The 12,978-nt window shown below is 42.0% G+C and overlaps 1 protein-coding gene across 11 annotated transcripts in view; it reads left to right on the top strand.

Annotated features, from left to right (window-relative positions):
• The window catches only part of ADIPOR2 (adiponectin receptor 2), a 67,214-nt gene that overhangs the window by 31,974 nt on the left and 22,262 nt on the right, over window positions 1-12,978 (top strand). For all 11 annotated transcript variants that reach the window (XR_016394840.1, XR_016394838.1, XR_016394837.1 and 8 more), the window contains 4 exons: window positions 5,274-5,393; window positions 9,036-9,207; window positions 12,218-12,404; window positions 12,579-12,766. Coding sequence is in view for 5 of the 11 variants with exons in the window: in XM_022577171.3 (XP_022432879.1) it covers window positions 5,274-5,393; window positions 9,036-9,207; window positions 12,218-12,404; window positions 12,579-12,766 (667 nt within the window). In the remaining 6 variants the exon portion in view is untranslated. The remainder of the gene's footprint in view (window positions 1-5,273; window positions 5,394-9,035; window positions 9,208-12,217; window positions 12,405-12,578; window positions 12,767-12,978) is intronic.

Below are 12,978 nucleotides of genomic sequence, written 5' to 3'. Positions count from 1 at the left end.
CAGGTTTCTCATCTCTAAAGTGGTAGCCGCTCAGTGAATACTTCTTGAGTGTTTTGAATGAATGCTTACCATTTAGCCCCGGCACTAGTAACCACTTATTAGTAAGTAGCTCACTTATTAGCATCTTTCACAGAGAAGGATCTGATAAGTTTTTTTTTTTTTCTGATGTGAACACAGTATTGAACTGTGACATAACATAATTTGAGGTGTATAGACCCTCTCATTATTTCTTTAGATCAGAGTTTCTCACTCCCTGGTGACATTTTGCCATTGTAGGATGTTTAACAGTATCCTGGCCCCTACCTACTGGATGCCAGTAGCATTCCCACCACTTGTGACATGTAAAAGTGAATCCAGTTATTGCCAGATGTCCCCTGGGAGGGGGTGGGGGTAAAATTACCCCTAGCTGAGATCAACCTGCTTTAGACTTTTAAAGTATTTTCTTAATTTATTTCTCTCCTTTCCTGTTTCCCTTCTTCAACCAGACCTTCTCTCTGTTGCCAAAGTGATAGTTTCCAAATGCAAGTCTAGTGCTCAGCTTGCCCTGCTCTCATATCCATTAAATGCTCAGTCCTGCCTGCAGGGTAAAGCCTGAAGCCCAGGAGCATCAGAAGCTTTCAAGGAGCTGGTTCCTACCGAACTCCACCTCCATTCCTCTCCCTCCGTTTTTTTATTTTTTTTTATATTTTTAAGCATTTCATTGAGGTATGATTTACACAAACATTGTATTATGGGGTAATTTAAACACCCAAATCTTAGATATATAGCACAGTGACACTACATATGTGTGACGACCACGCAGATCAAGATTCAGATTATTTCCATCATTCAGAAACTTCCCTTTATGCCCTTCCAGTCAGTAACCCCTCCCTCACCCCCATTCCCAGTGGTCGCCATTATTGTGACTCCTACCACAGTAGATTTGTTTTGCTTGTTGCTGACCTTGATACAAATGGAATCCTGTGATACACACTGTCTTAATAATGGCTTCTTTCACTTGGCATGTTTCTGCTACTCACCCATATTGTTTTGTGTCAGTTCTTTATTACAGAAGAGTATTCTGTTATATAAATCTATCACACCTGTTTATCCAGTTTCTTATTGTTAGACAATTGGGTTATTTCTGGTTTTTCACTATTATGAATAAAGCTACATTGTACGTCTTTACCTTCTTTAAAAATTTTTTATTGTGGCAAAATTTATAATGTAAAATTTGCCATTCTGACCCCTTTAAAGTATACAGTTCAGTGACACTAATTGTATTCACAGTGTTGTGCAACCATTACTGTGACTCCCAGAGTTCTTCATCACCCCAGAAAGACTTAAGGAGCAACTCTTCATGCCTTCCTCCCCCCAGCTCAGTGTTTGGGAACCTCTAGTTTACTTTCTGTCTCTGTGAATTTGGTTATTCTAGGTATTTCATGTAAGTGCAATTGTTGTGTGGGGTGCATTTCACTGAGCATGATGTCCTCAAAGTTTATCCCTGTGGTGGCCTGCGCCAGAACTTCATTCCTTTTTTTTTGTTGTTAACTTTTTATTTTATGTTGGAGTATCGTTGATTAACAATGTGTTAGTTTCAGGTGTACAAGGAAGTGATTCAATTATACATATACATGTATCTATTCTTTTTCAAACTCTTTTCCCATTAGGTTGTTACAGAATATTGAGCAGAGTTCCCTGTGCTGTACAGTAGGTCCCTGTTGATTATCCATTTTAAATATAGCCGTGTGTATATGTCAATCCCAAACTCCCTAACTGTCACCCCCCACTGTAAGCATAAGTTTGTTCTCTAAGTCTGTGAGTCTGTTTCTGTTTTGTAAATAAGTTCATTTGTATCATTTTTTTTTTAGATTCTGCATGTGAGCATACGATATTTCTCTTTGTCTGACTTATTTCACTCAGTATGACAATCTTGAGGTCCATCCATGTTGCTGCAGATGGCATTATTTCATTCTTTTTAATGGCTGAGTAATATTCCATTGTATATATGCACCACATCTTCTGTATCCACTCTTCATTCCTTTTTATGACTGACTAGTATTCTGTTGTTAGCTAGGCTGGGTCTCTTCCCTTATCCACAGGCATTTGGATTGTTTCCTTACTCACCTCCTTTGGCCTTGCATCACATTTACTTTGTTGCCACAGCTGTGCTAAACTCTGTACTCTTTGTATGGAGCTTTTTCTTCCCTCTGTGTTTTTGGATTCGGGCTGTTACCTTTCCCTGTCATGTCTGACTGGTGAACTCTTAACGCATTTTCCAGGGCTTGCTTCAGATGTTACCTTTCTGGAAAACTTTCTAGCAGTGCCAGAGTTAACTTTTCTCTTTTCTGTTTGCATCAGACCTTGTCCATACTATAGACTAGCTCATTGCTATGGGTTTTTTTGTTTGTTTGTTTGTTTGTTTTACTTACAGGGGTGCCTTCCCCACTAGGCTGTGGCACCTACTTCAGTGTTCTCAGTACGTAGCCCATCATCATGAGAAAGACCATCACTTATTTATGGCCGGAGTCCTAGGCCCTGGGATAGTTTCTTTTATTCATTATCGTTGTTCCTTAAACAGCTGTGCAGTGTAGTGCAGTGCTGTGAAAATCATCTTGCAGGTGAGGAAACTGCTGCTTACTGAGATTGTATGGAATTTTGTCAAAGATCACACAATTTATCATTAGTCAAGGTTTATCTGGCTTCAGAGTCACTTTTATCCATTGGCAAGCCAACTTTTCCTAAAAACTGTTTAAGTGAATAAATAGTTTTTTCCTCTGTTCGGTGTTCAACCGAGACCATACATCTTGCATTCTCAATGTTTTCTGTTTTCTTGTAATAAACATGTGTTAAGCACTGCTGAGAATCAAAGCTGTCCTCCCCCATAGCAGTGCCATTGTTCTCCTCCTCCCTGCTATGGGAAGTTGATGAGTTCATCTCTCTTTCCTGTAGACATGGACAGTGGTGGGTGCCCACCCAGAGAGGTGCCCTCTCCTCATTTTCCTTTCCTCAGTCTGTAGTAAAGGTTACCTATGTGAAGTGCCTTCGCTTCTGCCAGTGAGGCTGCCTTGCCTTTCCCTGTCAGTGGTCCTCCATGAATCCAAGTGCACTTGATCCCGTTGGTATTGCAGACTGTCTGCAACTTAGTCAGGTTTTACTTTTGATAGTACAGGAAACATTTAACTGTGTTCTGTGTGCTTATTTGTAGTTTTATTGGAAACTGCTGGCATGATTTATTTGTCTGAGAATCAAGATTGAATCCATGTTTCTGTTTCTCTTTGTGAAGAATGAACTGCATGTTAAACATGCATAAATACTGGACCTATTTTATGTTTTATATAAATTTACATTTTATACTTAAAAAATCAGTCTGCTAATCATTTCAAGCTGTTGTCTATTTTCAGTTTTCATATAATTGATGATTTAATGGAATTTTATCACCTTTATTTTGTTTAATAAGGCACAATCCTTAAATCTTTTAAAGCATTAATTAATCTAGCAACTTGGTAAGTATATAAAATATTGGCACAGCTATTCTGGGAGCAATGGAAGAAGACAAACATACACTTAAAATCTAGTTTAGGAAGCGTTACCGTGAAAAAGTAACATTCTGTCAAATGTGGAATAAAACAGTGTAAGTCAGTGAACAAGAGCTGTACATTAGTTGTCAAATGAGCAGTCTGGACTTGAAGTGCTGAAGAAATTCAGAAGAGGAGGCATGTTATGGGTTAGGTGGAGCCTACATTTTCTGGTGAAAATGGCTTCTTGTTTGCAGGGAGTGAAACACATTGAAATGTTACAGTGGTTTGTAGCCCTCCAGACGGCTGTGTTAATATCTGTGTTATTGAAATTTCACAGGATTGGGGGAAGCAATCTAAAAAATGTTCCTAGAAAGGTAGAGGGGCTGTGGAGGGGTGTGGGAGGGAAACATGGAACCTTCTTGAAGGAAAGGTAGAGAAACACTATGCGAGAGTAGTTAAGAGGTTTAAACAGGAACATGATGGTGATGGGCTGGCATGGAGGGCCAGGAAGGTAAGTTTTAGGTAAGTAGAGAAGGGGAGGGTGTTTTCTTGGTGAGAATACTAGAGAAGCAGATTCAAGATGGTTTTCTTGGAGAACATAATTTAAAAAAAATTGAGATTGGGTGCATAGCATGTCTCACATGCTGCCTAATAGCCTCTAGTTATCTTGAAAAGTGAAGAAAGTAAAATCTTAGGATTTCTTTTGAAACATGTTCAAATTCACGTTTTGTGGTAGATGACCTCCGTGTGCTCAGCGTCCCCGGTTAGTTTTCTGATTGCAGTTCTCCCCCTCATGCAGTTATGGGGGCAGTGCTGTTCACCTGGCAGACACTTAGCTTAGGAAGTACTTTCCTGTGGTGTCATTATTCACTGAGTGACAGAACCACCAAATTTTAGAGAATGGAGAAGACTGGAGAGATTTAAACTTCTCCTTTTAGATGGAAATGAGAAAAATTGAGGCTCAGAAAGGTTGAGAGACCTGTCTACGTTAGCGGTTAAACCAGGCTTACTCCTGGCATCTCCTGAGTTCTAGTCCATTGCCCTTCTTACAACTTCATTTTGTCTAAACCAGCAGGCACCTTGACCTGGAGACTGCAGGTTGTCACGTCTTCCTGCATTTCCCCAGACACAGTGATCATTTCCTCACCTGTGTGGAAAGACGATGGGTTTCGTCTTTTTTACTCTTCCACTTTGTGAGTTTTAACCTTGGGCCACTTACTTAACCTCTTTGCCTAATGTTCTTTATATGTTTTGATGAGAATACTATTCTAGTAAGGTGGTTGTCAGGATTAAGTTAGATGGCCTTTTCTTTGTGCTCAGTGTATTTTAAGAATTTGGTAAATGTAGTTTTTTTCCTCCTTTCTTTCTTTTCCCCTAGAGCACTTCCCACATTGTATTTATTTTACACGTGCCAGGTGGGATTCTTGGAGATTTCCCCTCAATAATCTCTCAACTTTATATGTGTAATAGTATTATGTGGTCTATGGGTATAATTCTTAAAATAAAAAACAAAGCATTTAAGGCTACTCCTTGAATAGGAGTGCTGCTGCCATAGTTCAGTTGTCTGTCAGAGAAGAATCAGGCACCTCTTGTTCATTTTCAGTACTCATAACAACTCTATAATAAACAGACCTTGCTTCCTGTATATGTTACTTGTCTGAGCCTTGTTTTGACCTTAAGAGAATTTCATTGTAATTCTTCAAGGAAAAGGTATTGTTTGGTTCCTTTGGCTCCTGGTCTCTGTCCCTAACTGTTTCTGTGATTGCCTTGTAGAGCTTGGAGGAACGTCGGTGCGATGATGGAGCGTCTCAGGAGGACGAGGGGTTTATGGGCATGTCCCCCCTCTTACAAGCCCACCACGCCATGGAGAGAATGGAAGAGTTTGTGTGCAAGGTAAGGTGGCCCTTTCTTGTTGTTTCCGTGCTGTATGTTTAGTCTTTCCCAAACAGGAAGCTTTAAGGAGAGAGGCGTGTGGCGGTGTGGGGGGCAGAAGCAGTGTCAAGACTTTAACCCTGTTCAAGGCACAGGTTCTGTTTGCCTGCACAGCCGTGATAAAGGTTTGATAGCACTACATTGTCCAGCTGGGAAGCAAGGCTTTCCTGAAAATAGGTTCACAGAGTAGATGTCTTGTTGACCATTTAGACAAGACAGAATGGAAAAGTTGGGGGGGTTCGATGCCCGGAGATGCTGAAGTGCCATCTCCAAGTCCCTTGAATCTGTTCTACTGTGATAGCAAATGTGCTTCTCTTCTTAGGGATCGTGTGGCTAATCAGACCCCTCTTCAGATAGGAATTGCCCAGTTTCCACACACGTCTAGTATCTTCAGTGTAGCTGGTATGTTTTCTGATTCATTAGGATCCATGTGGGGATTTTTTCCCCCCTAAAATGGTAACTGGAATTGGGGTTGCTTGTTTAGAGAAAATGGTCAGGGACCCTGGTACGGGTATAGCCGCTCGGTCCATTCCGTAGGAGCCCTGGCAGGTATGACCTGAGGTCAACACAATTCAGTGTGTGTGTGTGTGTGTGTGTGTGTGTGTGTGTGTGTGTGTGTGAATTCATTTATTAAACATTTTTGAAGGACTCTTGATCATTTAGAGAAAAATTTTTCTGACACTTAGCTTTTTCATGAGTTTTATGAAACCAAGACTTTTTATGCGTGTAGTCGTAGATCCTGAAAACTAAATTTAGGTTTTCCTACATTCACAATGATTCTAGAAATAATTGGGGCCAGTTGACTTAGAGTCCTATACTTTGGACCAGAGCTGAGAAGAGAATGTTATAATCTGGATATAGACATCTCTTCCAAGACAGAGGGATTGGGGAGTGGGGGGAGGAGGGGGGGGAGGAGTGGGAGGAGTGTCTAAACATTTATGGATCTACTTTTAGAGCCTCGGAAATTTGAATCATTGTTTGAAAACTGGTGAAGAAAAAGCCAAGCAAAACAATAGACCCATTCTAGTAATCAGTGTCTCTGGAGAATTGGCACAAAAGGATACAAAAGATATATTTTGTTTTTCAAAAAGCAAGTTTGGTGTTAAATCTCAAAGTTCAGTATTCAGTGTCCGGCCATTAGGGACTTTTATATTAATTGATCCGTGGGGTCCTGTAGCTAACTTGACTGTCTTTTTGTTCTCCCTTCTGAACCAAGAGTAGAGAATAAAGCAGATAAAACTTTCCAGTTTAAGAGCTGATGGGTGAATAAATGGGCACTTTTTTGCTACAGACTATAATTTACTGAAGGAAAAGTAGTGATTATTACCAGCCCCTTATCACCCGCTAGCAGTGTGTCTGTGACCAGAGGGAGAGGCTTCCTGGGTCGCCCCACACCACACACTGTGGCCCAGCACCAGGCCGTCCTTGATAAACCTAATGACACAGGGTTCTTTCTTGGATTGGAAGCAAGTAGACAGTTTAAAATGAAGTGTCCTGTCACCTTGCTGGTCCAGGTACTTTCCCTTTTGGGAAAGCTTTTCTTGTAGGGATAGGGAACAAAACCATTTAGGCTTACAGAGCATCCACGTTTGATCTTGGTGTCTCTTTCCCAGCCTTCAGTAGTTGCTGTTTACGAGCATCGTCAGGCCCATGTGGGATAGGAGGTGTTCTGTGGGTCACTTCTGTAAATTAAGTTTTGTGCATTATATGGTCTAATACAAACCTAGTGGACCATTGCTAAGATGTTTGATTTAGGCATTGTCCTTGTCAAGCTTATAAGTAGATGTGTCTTTGACTAAGCTGTGACCTTATTCTTCCCCAGGAGGGGAAAGAGAATACCTGTTTGGGTTGGCGTTTGGCTACACTGCAAGTTGAGCCATGTGGGTGCAGTGTCGGAAAATGACACTAATACAGTATAATTATGAAAGCACAGCTCCTTGGTCCAGTCTTCAGACACCAGAATGTTTGTTTAGAAACAATGGGGAAAGTCGCACTGACAGTGTAGCATGTAAGAAACTCGGCATTCTTTTGGACTATTTTGGCTGTGTGGTGGATGACACAGTAGCACTTTTCATATGATCACAGCAGAGCTGTTTCCATGTTGTGAACTGCCTTGAGGGAGGTGAGGATTGATTTCTATCTTAGAAAATAAAATTCTCCCAAAATAAAACAGAGTAGCAGCATCTTGTAACAAATTACTTTATTTTGTTGTATGTTAGGAGCAAGCAGGGAATGGCCAGAGTAGCCCAGGCCTCAGGTTTTGAGCTGGAAGGTGAAAGGGCCAGTGGGGAGGGTAGGGACAGAAGGGAGAGTAAGTTTGAGAGTGAAGAGTGTCACTGCTATTCTTCAGTTGTTTGTGCCCACTCCCTTTGGAGTTCCACAGAGGATCAGTTCTCTGAAAACGCCCCTAAGGAAGGATTAGGGGGAGCAGAGGACAGCAGACTCTTGTGGAGGGAAAGGGTGAGCATGGTGGCTGGCAGGTGTGGGGTTCAGCCGTGCTGCTGGCCACAGGGGCGTCGATGTCAGAGTGGAAGCCACAGGTAGGCATGCTACTGCATCCTTCCTTGCATCTTTTTGGCTCAGCAGAAGCAGGTTAGACTTTAGGCTTAAGTGATTTTGTGGTGTGAGCTCACTGGGCTGAGAGACGTGATTAGGAGCAGAGTGAAGACACACACTTTTTCGGAGGGGCTTCCACACTCCTGATCCCTTTCCTTTAGAGTCTGATGGGGGCCTGACGGCGAGGAAAGGGGGGACCTGGAGGGCAGGAGGGCTGAGCCCCTTTGCCGGCTCCGCAGCGTTGGTCATCAGCTCTCAGGTGGCAGCCTGCGGGGACAGGCAGGACTGCGCATCACCTTTGGCGGGGATGCTGGGGTTTGCCGCCTCATTTATGAAGTGCTTTGGGTCATTTCCTGTGATCCTCACAGCTTCCTCACCAAGTGATCGAAGCACTCGTGTCCTTGTTTTATAAATGCAGACACTGAGGCTTGAGGATTTTGTCATTAATTAAAGCTCATTCAACTGGTTAATGGCAGAGATCCAAGGTTTTCTGACTCCTGTGCTCTTCTCCACTTGCCGTATTTGCTGTGATGGGAAGAGAAAGAGTAAGGGAGAGGGAGAGACTTTAGCAGAAGGTACATAAGTGTGATTCTAGGTTCTTCTTTCACCAACAGGGATATTAAGTATAAAAATGGTCTTATTTAACACGACAGGGATTTTTCAGAGGTAAAGTCTGTGGTGGAGGATGAAGGAGGGGTGGGGGTATCTGTATGGCTGGAACTTCAGCCCCCTCACTCTACCTTTAGTCAGATTGAAACAGAGCTTGAAAGCACTCTTTTTGGGTATTTTCTATAACTTCATTTCATTTGCTCTTCCCTTTTCCTAAGAAAAGTCCTGTCCCCGCCCCCCCATCCCCTGCCTTTAAAAAATGTTTTTCCTCAGTCAAGTTTTTAAAACCTCAGAATATAGGACATTATACCTTTGAATGTTATTTGTCTTTCTAAAGATAAGGTATTTTTTCTCATTATCAGCCAGTGTGGTAAGAGATAGCTGTCAGTATTGCTCAGTAGACATTAAACTCCGACGTATTTGCTAATGTTCTTCCAGGTCTGGGAAGGTCGGTGGCGAGTGATCCCTCATGATGTGCTACCCGACTGGCTCAAGGATAACGACTTCCTCTTGCATGGACACCGGCCCCCGATGCCTTCTTTCCGGGCCTGTTTTAAGAGCATTTTCAGAATACACACTGAGACAGGCAACATCTGGACACATCTCTTAGGTGTGTAACAGCAGTGATACAATGTGATCATTCTGTTTCTCCCCCCACCAGTGTAATTGAGGGTAAGGACGGAACTTAAAAAATGTATTTTGGATTTGCCGTTTTTGTTTTCTGGATTTCTAATGATGAAGTTTCTCAGTGGTTGTCTCTGTGGTAGTCCTCGTTGACACGATGGTTTTATTATAGCTAGGTTGTATTTCTCTCTACTAGATTTTCAGACATGTCCTTAAACCAGGCAAAGGAAAAGGCACTGTACAGAATGGGTTATAATGTTTTAATGAGCATGGAGAGGAAGGTAGTTATTTAATAGAAATAAGCTGATTTTTGAAAGTCATTACTTAGAATATTCACAATTCAGTTTCAGTTTGTCTTGAAGCAGAATGTGATCTATGATATTTCTTTCCATCATGATTGCACATTAAAGAAAGAATGCAGTGGAGGAGAGAACAGTCTTTTCAACAAATGATGTTGGGAAAAACTGAGTAACTATTATGCAAAAGAATGAAGTTGGACTCCTAATTCACACCATATAGAAAAATTAAGATGGATCAAAGACCTAAACATAAGAGCTAAAACTATGAACCCATTAGGAGAGAACATAGATGTAAATATTTATGACCTTGGATTAAGTGACAGTTTCTTAGAATTGACACCTAAAGCATAAGCAACCAAAGAAAAAATAAATTGGACTTGATCGAAATTAAAAACTTGGGACTTCGCTGGTGGTCCAGTGGTTAAGAATCCGCCTTCCAATGCAGGGGACACAGGTTCAATCCCTGATCGGGGAACTAAAATCCCACATGCTGTGGGGCAACTAAGCCTGCATGCTGCAACTACTGAGCCCACACGCCACAACTAGAGGGAAGCCCGCATGCTGTAACTAAGACCTGATGCAGCCAAATAAATAAAATATTAAAAAAAATTTTTAAACTTCTGGGACTTCCCTGGCGGTACAGTGGTTAAGACTCCACAGTTCCAATGCAGGGGCCATGGGTTCGATCCCTGGTTGGGGAACTAAGATCCCACATGCTGTGCAGTGTGACCAGAAAATTAAAAAAATAAAAACTTCTGTATGTCAAAGGACATTATCAAGAAAGTAAAAAGGTAACCCACAGAATGGGGGAGAATATTTGCAAATCATATATCTGGTAAGGGTCTAGTGAAGAATTCTTACAACTAAACAATAAAAAGACAACTCAGTTTTTAAAATGGGGAAAGCATCGGAATAGACATACAAGTGGCCAGTGAACACACGAAAAGGTGCTCAGCATCCTGAGTCGTTTGAGGGAGGCGCAGTGAGCTACCACCTCACAATCACTAGAATGGCTGCTGTCACGAAAATGGAAAATAACAAGTCCTTGCCAGGATGTGGAAAGGCTAGAACTCACGTGCATTGCTGGTGGAAGGTAAAATGGTGCAGCCCACAGAAAATACTTTGGCAGTTCCTCAGAAAGTTAAACAGAGTTACTGGCAATTTTAATTCTAGGTATATATCCAAGAGAATTGAAAACATGTTCACACACAAATGTGTACATGAGTGTTCTTAGCATTATTCATAATAACGCTGAAAGTGGAAACAGCCCATGTATCAGCTGACGGGTGAATAAAATGCGGTATAATCCACATAATGGCCATAGAAGGGGTGGACTGCTGGTAACGTACTACAGCACGGGTGGGCCTTGAAAGCATGCGAAGTGGAAGGAGCCGGACACAAAGGCCAAGTATGGTATGATCCATATACATGAAATACCCAGAATGGGGAAATCCATAGAGACAGAAAGTAAGTTAGTGGTTGCCTAGGGTTGTCTAGTGGGGAATGGGAGATGGCTGAACAGGCCAGGTATAGGACTTCTTTTTGGGGTAATGAAAATGTTCTAGAATTAAATGGTGGTGATGATCACACAACCTTGTGAATATACTGAATAGTCTGGCCTGACCCGATTTGATGTGCATTTCTTACCCCACATTTGATTTCCACTGTGACTGCAAGTTCCAGACTGCTAGTGCAGTGAGAGCAGAATAGACAGTCAAGTTTGTTGCTGACTTCTACTCGAGGGTAAATGCTTTATTAAATGGATCAAACAGAATCACTTAGTAAATGTTTAACTTGTTAATTTCTGTGCCAGTCTTGTGTTAAGTGGCCTTTCCCTAGGCAATAAGAACATGGTATCTCACTGTGAAGAACAGTTTAAAAACTGCTTATGAAATGGCCCAAATGGGCATTTCACTGTCCTTAACTCCCCAATCTGTTGGGCCAACGGGTGAGGACCAGAGAAGCATAAGGTTCCTTGACAGCTATTGGTGGAGAAAAGCTGTATTTCCTAGCAGAGTTTGGAGGTATCAGCATTCACTGCAAAGGAAAATGCAGAATGGGCCTTTGAAACCTGGGCTACAACATAAATGCCAAAAACTTTATAAATGAAATTTCACATGGGATCTAGAGGTAGAAGTGGGTTTTTCTACTTTTTTAGTTTAATCTTTTTTTTTTAAAACATCTTTATTGGTGTATAATTGCTTTACAATGGTGTGTTAGTTTCTGCTTTATAACAGTGAATCAGCTATACGTATACATAATATCCCCATATCTCTTCCCTCTTGCATCTGCGTCCCACCCTCCCTATCCCACCCCTGTAGGTGGTCACAAAGCACCGAGCTGATCTCCCTGTGCTATGTGGCTGCTTCCCACTAGCTATCTATTTTACACTTGGTAGTATAAGTCCATGCCACTCTCTTCTAGTTTTTTGAGAAGTAGCAGGCATTGTCTATTTTCTTTTTTGGATTAGTAGTAAGTTATTCTGTATACTGAGTTTGTGAAACTGAGGAGCATATGATACCAACAGTATTTGGAGTAGACCAACATTTTGGATAAGGTTCAGTTATTTGGAAAAATTTGGAATGTTCTCATGGAACTTTCGATTTGGATGTCAGGATTGAAAACATAATCAGTATATAGCACTTCAGTGTATCTTCAAAAGGATAATCCTTTCTCTCTTCCCGTACTCTTTCCTAGGTTGTGTATTCTTCCTGTGCCTGGGGATCTTTTATATGTTTCGTCCAAACATCTCCTTTGTGGCCCCCGTGCAAGAGAAGGTGGTCTTTGGATTATTCTTCTTGGGGGCCATTCTCTGCCTTTCTTTTTCGTGGCTCTTCCATACAGTCTACTGCCACTCAGAAGGGGTCTCCCGTGTCTTCTCTAAGTAAGTATCTCCAAAGTCCATATTTGATCAGTGATGTAGAGTCCATGGGCTAGGGGAGAACTTCCAGCAGAGGTGGCAGAACGCTTGATACCATCCGCTGGGAACTTTGATTGGAAACTGTAGCAGGCAGTAATTTTTAACATTAAATGGATTTTTTTTTTTTTTCTGTCCTAGACTGGATTACTCTGGTATTGCTCTTCTGATTATGGGAAGCTTTGTCCCTTGGCTTTATTATTCTTTCTACTGTAACCCACAACCGTGCTTCATCTACTTGATTGTCATCTGTGTGCTGGGCATCGCAGCCATCATCGTCTCCCAGTGGGACATGTTCGCTACCCCGCAGTACCGGGGGGTGAGAGCAGGTAAGAGCTCGCCGAGGGCCCACGCTGGACCCGCATCTATTTGCCAGGCTTCGTTAAAGGGTCACCGTTGCCCAAACGTTACGTGAGGTACTTGTGGTGCAAAGATGGAGAAATCACAGTTCCTGTTCTCGAGGGCCTCGTAATGTAGTAGGGGTGTCAGAGTGGAGGGGGTGCTGAGCTATTGACGTATTTGGGGCAATGCAGTGTACATG

This window comes from Delphinapterus leucas, chromosome 11 (assembly GCF_059928025.1).
Source record: "Delphinapterus leucas isolate spDelLeu-1000000601 "Yukka" chromosome 11, BTC_Dleu_Yukka2, whole genome shotgun sequence".
Lineage (NCBI taxonomy): Eukaryota > Metazoa > Chordata > Mammalia > Artiodactyla > Monodontidae > Delphinapterus > Delphinapterus leucas.
This window is presented reverse-complemented; position numbering and strand designations above follow the sequence as displayed.